Below are 7,560 nucleotides of genomic sequence, written 5' to 3' on the forward strand. Positions count from 1 at the left end.
AAAACAGGTTGCTGTTTTCACTGTTTTAGAGATGAAGGAATTTGAGGTTAAAAATAAAATGGCAGAAAGAGAGGCAGGATTAGAACTGAACTATAGTATTCTGCAATTTGCTTTCTAAATTCTATCCAAAGTGGGTGATGAATGATAGTGCAATTAGATTACTCATCTCAAGGTTAATTTAAATAAGAATCCAGAAAGGAAACATTTTGACCTCCAATTTAAATTCTCTGTCTAATTCTAGATATGAGACACTTCTGAATGTACAGTTGACCTTTAAACAGCATGGGTTTGAACTGCTTGGGCCCATCTTTACTTGAACTTTTTCAGTAAATGTGTACCACAGTCCTTCACGATCAGATTTTGGTTGAATATGTGGTTACCGAATCTGGGAAACAGGGAGGGTCCACTGTAAAGTTTTATTTGGATTTCCCACCAAGTGAAAGGTTGGCACCCCTAAACCATGTTATTCAAGGGTCTACTGTAATTACTGTATCTATTTTTAATCCTAGGATATCTTTTAAAAAAGAAAACAGGTTTTTTTCCCTGTGGTCTTTGTTGATTAAGTTTGAATTCTCCCTGTGACATATTAAGTTGAGTTCATATTGGATATTTGGATATTTGACTTGAACTTCTGGTTGTCTGAAAATGAAAGAATTTGTTTTACCAGCATACATTTCTAAAATACTGTGATCCTTTATAAAATTTAAAACAGTGATATCATTAACCATGTGATATCAGTGCCTTCTTTATAAATCAAGTGCAAAAAAAAGTCTCTGCTTGTTGAGTTATTGGATCCTTTTATTGTTTTTTCATTTATTTTGGGAACCAAAAGATATGGTGTAAAACCGTCTATTAGAAGATGTGCAATGTCAAGAAAAGATAAAATAAAGATAGCTAGCATTTGTTGAGGTCTTAAGATGTGTCAAGCACTTTGTCAAACATTTTACAACTCTTTGTTGAATCTTTATCTCCTTGAATGCCCATGGCAGTTCTATACGGGTCACAACTTAGGTCAGTTAACTTTCCCAAAGTCACAAAACTGGCAAGTGGTGTGATGGGGTTTGAATAAGGAGTCTGACACCCAGGTTCTTCCTCTTAACTGCTATACCACTGTCTCATTACCCGATCATGATGTCAACAAATATGTAATATGTCATTTTAGTTCCTAAGCCTTAGTCATCTCTCCTTTGATTACTCTAGTAGCCTCTACACTGGCCCTCTTGCTCCCTTTGCTCTCTGGAGCCCATTTGGCCAGAGGGATCTTTCATTTATTTATTTGTTTAGGAACAAATAAACTTTGACAAAGAAAACTGTGTATATTCAAAGTGTACAATGTGATGATTTAATATATATTATACATTGTGAAATGCTCACCCCTATCAAATGAATTAATACATTCATCATCTCACATAGTTAATTTTTATCTTCAGAGAGATCTTTTAAAGATCTTTCAGAGAGATCAATCATCTTTTCTGCTTTAATGAAAACTACTGAAGTGGCGTGGTAGTCAGAACAGTTCCTATCACATCCCAGAACTATACATGTCACTTTCTTTAGAAAAAGAGCTTTTATAAATGTGGGTAAGGATCTTGACTGAGGGAGATTACCCTGGATTATTGGGGTGGGCCCTAAATGCCAGCACATGCATCCTTAGAAGAGGAATACAGAGGGAGGTTTGATCCAGACCTGGAGGAGGAGGCAGCATGAAGACAGAGGCAGGGACTGCAGTGATGTGGCCACCAGCCAAAGAAGGCCAACGACTACGTTGGTTGCCTCTACCAGAAGCTGGAAGAGGCAAGTACCTGATCCTGCCTAGGAGGGAGTGCGGCCTTGCCAACAATTTGATTTTGGCTAAGTGATACTGATTAGGACTGATGGCCTCCAGAACGGTGAGGGAATACATTTCTGTTGTTCTAAACCTTTCAGTTTGTGCTAATTTATCATACCAACCACAGGAAAGTGGCTCAGTGGTAAAGAATCCACCTACCAATTGTAGGAGATGCAGAAGACATGGATTTGATCCCTGGGTCAGGACAATTCCTTGGAGTACGAAATGGCAGCCAGTATTCTTGCCTGAACAATCCCATGGACAGAGGAACCTGGCAGCCTATAGTCCGTGGGGTTGCAAGGAGTTGAACACAACTGAGCAATTGAGCATGCACACAGAGGAAAGTAATACAAGTAACTTCTCATTTCAGGTAGAGTAAAACTCCTTGCCGTGCTCTAAAATGACCCTGACTAGCTTTCTTCCTCACCTACCATTCTTTTCTGTTTCTTCCATCAGGACAGAAGTCTTGTCAGTCTGATTTATCACTCTGTCCCCTGAATCTGGAACAGTACTTGGCAAAAATAGGAACTCAAAAATAATTTTAAAATGAGCATTGATTGAGCTTAATATTCTAAGACAGTAAGCGTTTACCTGAAAGATCAATGACACATTGGCCTGAACCACTAATGGCATTCTTGGATGAGAAGTAAAAACAGTCTATCAATGGAGTGATCCGGTGCTGACTTAGTTTCTAGGGAGACCTTTTTTGCAGGGAGGAGTGGGAGAAAGATACATATTAGGGAAGAGATAAAGGAGACTTAATCATACGAAACTTGGTTATTTAAGATCAGTATATGTGGTCCCCCCATCTTTTGATTCTGAAAAGATTTATCAGTTTTACTTTTCTTATAAGTTTCTCCCAATGTGATTATTTGAGTATATCTACTGAATAAAAGTAGATTTAAAAGGTTTTATTAAAACATTTTTATAGACAGCCTTTACTATGTAAATAAAATATATTTGTTACTGAAAGCTTTACCTACTCTTTAAGTTCTGTTTCAGGTGGTACAGAAAATGTGGATAACCAAGATAATAAAGTGAAGAACCCTCCCTGTGGGCCAAGCTTTGTGCTCAGCAGTTTAGACACATCCTCTTAAACTTCTTAATTCCATGCCATATATTTATTCTCATTTGACCGTTGAGAAAATATAGGCTGAAAAAATTCCGTTTGACTATAATATTTTGTTTAAGTATGCAATGATATAATTTATTCTTACAATACACCAGGAAAAAAAAGAAATAGTCTTAACTAAAGGAGTTAAAGAGCACAAAGAGATGATACAAATTGCCTTTTCCTTTGGTTTGTACTTCAAAAATAAAAGTACCTGTCTTCCTCACTGCAGGTGATGTTTTCTGAGATAAGTTAAAAGTTAAGTTCTTGAAAAAAGAAGGGTTTTGTAAAGGCAACACAGTTCTACATAATAAGCAGAACATGATGTTCCAGACTCCCTGCAGGTCATAAAAAGCCCACAATAGAGTAGGTCTCTACTGATAGGCTAAGCATTTAAGGACACTCTGATGTGAAGTAAGGTGAAGAAGAAAGTGAAGTTATTCCTGTAATGTCAGATTGATGGAGAAAAATCATCAGGGTCAGAATTGATCTTATGAGGAGTTTTTACAGGAAAGGAAGCATAAAATTGTGTAACTTATTCTTCCAGTTCACTAAGAAAAAAAAAAGAAGTAGCATTAACCAAAGGATTTAGAGAACATAGACAGATGGTATAAAATGACTCTTCTCTGGTTTAGCTCAAAAATAAAAGTACACTGACCACAAAGCATTCTGAAAATAATATCTGTGTTGTTTCTTTTTATGTATACCCATAAAGACAAAAATAGAGTAACATCATTAATTCTTTGATGATAGTAGTAAATTCAATGAAAACATTGACTGTAAATATAGTTGTTTTATGGGCATATATAAAAATTACACAAGCTAGTATTCTTAATAGATCTAAAAATACTGCCTTTCAGTATGATAAATTCTAGTGGAGACCAGTGTTCTCACTTGAATTTCTTAGTCATTCAATCATTTGTTATTTTTATCCTGCCTACAGTAAAAATGAGCTGGAACTTCAGAATCTCTTAATTAGAAAATCTTTTATTTTTGTGATAATGGGACCACCATTATTACTTGAATATGGTTTCTGACTTTGGGCATTTAGATGATACACAGGGTAATTTATGGATATGTTTATCTACAATCCTTGCAAAATTATAAAACTAAGAAGATATTCACATATTGCACCATAATAAAGGTCTATGTTTGATTTAAAACTGTATGGATTTACTAGCCTTTTGGCAGTGTGTTGAGGTAGATATCTTAGAAAATGTTCCCATATCAGAACATCTTGACTCTCTAGATGAGGTCTCACAAGCATTTTTTAAAAATGTACGGTTAAGCTTGTAAGAAAGTAAGGAATATTCAGTCCTCAGAAACAAAACAGTCCCATCCACTTCTACTTAGGTATGTGCAGAAAAGCATCTTTCCTATTCTAACAATGATGGCTTGTGTTCACAAAATTCACATGATCGTAACTTTTCTTGAGCCCATCGAAAGTGGTCACAAAGAAATGAACTCTATTCAGAAGAGCTCTCTGAAGAGCAATGGGACATAAGGATGCTGACTTTTGACAAGAGTTTCAGAGGAAGAAGTGGCCACCAGATAAAATCGTTAGGAAAAATCAGCTAAACTTTTAGAAAGTTTTTAAAGATTGCTATTCGTTTGGAATAGCTCAGAGCTCCAGACACAAGGGAACTTGGCACTCACTTGTGGGCTTTTTGCCACATGCCCCCTTTGCAGGGTAGGAGGCTGGAGAGAACCTCCTTTGGTGATGCAGGTGTGATTGTTGATTCTTACTGGGGAACAGGGAACCACCCACTTCCTCACAGTGATGTGCATGGACATATAGGGAATTTCAGCAGAAAGAATCGAATGAGAATGTGTATTTACAGGATGACCAGATACATTGCTAGCCCTGCTCTGTGCTATGTCTTTAGTTCCTTGGCTGTAACTAGATGGATATTTTTCAATATTGGAATGTGTATCATCAATAGAAGTCCCTCAAAGGTAGGGAACCATATCTTTGACTTTTCTCCAGTTTCTCAGAATACTTTAGTATGATGTTGGTATTTAATAAATAGGAGTCCCCTGGTAGCTTAGTGGTGAAGAATCCTCCTGCTTAGCAGGAAATGCAGGTTCGATCCCTGGGTCGGGAAGATCCCCTGGAGAAGGAAATGGCAACCTGCTCCAGTATTCTTGCCTGGAGAATCCCATAGACAGAGGAGCCTGGTGCACTGCCACCGTGGGGTCGCAAAGAATCGGGACACCACTGAGCAACTAAATAGCAACAGCAGCTTAATAAATAGCTATGACTGAAATTAAAATTATGTTATCAAAATTAGACTTTCATTGGCTTAGAGAGAGATTAGAATAGAAGGGGAAAGTGACTGACTAGAGAGAAAAGAAGGCATTACTTGCTTAGAGAAATGTGTCACACTTTCCAGTGCCATCTCTCCCTATAAACAGTTTATAATTTCTTTTTCAAAAAAATGTTTAATAAACTGGAACATTTGATATGGTTATTTATAGCTCTTGTGTCCATTAGTTATTTCTTTGAAATGGGCACATCCTTTTTTTGCAGTTTTAAATTTTTATTTACAGTTCAAGTGTAAATCATGAAATTACTGATGAATCTGATTTATTATGTGTGAAAAATTACAGAGTTGTTCCAGCTCAAAGATCAGTTTCAGAACCATGGTCTTCAAATGCACTGATCTTTTTGGGTGTCCTGGTGATTATTCATGGCTGGATACTTCATTGCATGTTTGCAGTCATCAAGTGATAGTTTCTATTAGTACTGGTGTTTCCTTTTTAGGAAAAATATCTTCCAATATTTTTATGTGTACCTCCTCATGAACCTTGCTGATCACTGAAACAGATTAAAAGAAGGGTAAAACACACCCTTTTTATTCCTGTCTGCCTCCTCCTCTTTATTTTCCCCTCTCAGAATTTTTTTTTTTATGCTCTCAGCTAGTTCTCCCCATCCTTCATGTATGTGTGGAACATGGCAGTCAGTGATCAGGGAATGAATGAGATACTGTAGTTAAATTGCAATTTCAGGATTGGTGTTCCAATTATTCATATTTAAATCAGTTGTAAAGTCTTTTATAAATAGTATAATTATATAGTAAAAAGAGTTGTTCACTATTACTGTTAAATACTAAAAATTCCCACACTGTGACTCTCAGAACTCCAGATATTTTATATGTTGTAGGTTTATATTTTAATATAAAATATAAATACTAGTTTAGTATTTTAATATCTGCCCCAGGTTAGTATTTTCATTTTTAACTCATATTATTTAATTTCTAAATAGTCAGTGATGTTATCTCTAAAAATATACAAAGATACTTCGTAATTTTAGGATTCCTTTACCTTTAACAGCAGTCTTTATAGTAGTTATGTTTATCAGTTTTATTTTAAAGGTTTAGTTTCCAAATATGTGGACCCAAAATATTTGCTCTTTTGGAATAAGCCAATTATTTATTTATGCTTCTCTGTGTTGTGTATTGTAAAGAGAAAGGTCTTCTGGATGCATATGATGTGGGTTTATTGGAAGCAGCAGTTTCCTTCTCTGCAAGGACTGTATTACGTTGTCTACAAAATGCTTTCTTGCAGCATTCATGCTAACTAAAGACTGAATTTAAACACAGAAGTTTCTAGTACATTTTCCTTCCTTGAGTGGGACTTGTTTTTTTAAATTTGGAAGTGTACCATTCACTCATTTATGAAATGTCTTATTTCATTTTTGAGAAATTTGAGTTGGAATGCCAGCCACACGATAGTATGTAAGAGGAACGGTAACTGGCATTAAGGCATGCACTTAAGCAATAGAGGAATTTACTTTTCAGTGTCTTCCAAGGTCCATGAGGATGCACACTTATTTACCCAGAGAGTATGGATCTCACTATGTTTGTCCAGAGGGTGTGACTCTGTGGAGGAGAAACAGGAACTGGTAAGTATCATGTTCTTATTGTATTATATTTCAGAAAAATATGTTTAGAAATCAGTTGAATTTTAGCAGTGATGAAGTCTCTTAGTCTGTGCTGGTTTCTTAACAGTGGACAGTCCCAGATGTTGAAGTCAGCACAACAAGAGAAAAACCCAAATCCTGATAAGACTTGAGGATTTTTCGAAAATTAAATGCAAAATAGTTGGGGCATATGTTGCTGCGGGAGTCAAGACTAAGTAATACAGTAAGAAGATGTGAAGCTGGAGAACTCCTCCTGTTCCTCCTTTGCATAAAGTTTGCACACATCCAAAAACCCAGGACCTTAATGACTTTAAGAGGGGCAGAATCACATCTCTTGGAACGTAAAACAGCAGACTCATGTGAACTGGAATGCACACTGTGGCCCTCACAATTTATTTAAATATTTCTTTGCAAAATGCTTTCTGTTTCTAAATAAAAGCTGTGCCTTCTGAAACCTGTAAGTGATGTATCCTGGCCACATCAGATCTTCTAGAAGTGTTTTCCAAATCCAGAATTCTTAGTTTGGAGCAAATGGTTTTTTTTGGAAACAGTATGGGAGGGGGATGTAGGAGGGTTATTTCGGAGACCAGTTGCTACTCTGCTTTACGCCTTATCATTTCTTCTCTTTTTCTTTTCAGCCTGGAACTCTTAAGATACATAATTGAAAAAAACTTGTGAAATGACGTGTGTGTGTATGTG

The 7,560-nt window shown here is 36.3% G+C and overlaps 1 protein-coding gene across 2 annotated transcripts in view; it reads left to right on the plus strand.

The window, feature by feature from the left end:
- The window catches only part of PPP4R4 (protein phosphatase 4 regulatory subunit 4), a 55,432-nt gene extending 48,160 nt beyond the window's left edge, over window positions 1-7,272 (plus strand). Inside the window, exons 4-5 of one of the 2 annotated variants that reach the window (XM_065906258.1) lie at window positions 6,740-6,843; window positions 6,950-7,272. In XM_065906258.1, the coding sequence (XP_065762330.1) occupies window positions 6,740-6,843; window positions 6,950-7,013 (168 nt within the window). In that variant the 3' untranslated portion in view covers window positions 7,014-7,272. The remainder of the gene's footprint in view (window positions 1-6,739; window positions 6,844-6,949) is intronic. The other variant, XM_065906259.1, reaches the window with a different exon arrangement.
- Window positions 7,273-7,560: the final 288 nt, after the last annotated feature.

Source organism: Muntiacus reevesi, chromosome 15 (genome assembly GCF_963930625.1).
Source record: "Muntiacus reevesi chromosome 15, mMunRee1.1, whole genome shotgun sequence".
Classification (NCBI taxonomy): Eukaryota; Metazoa; Chordata; class Mammalia; order Artiodactyla; family Cervidae; genus Muntiacus; species Muntiacus reevesi.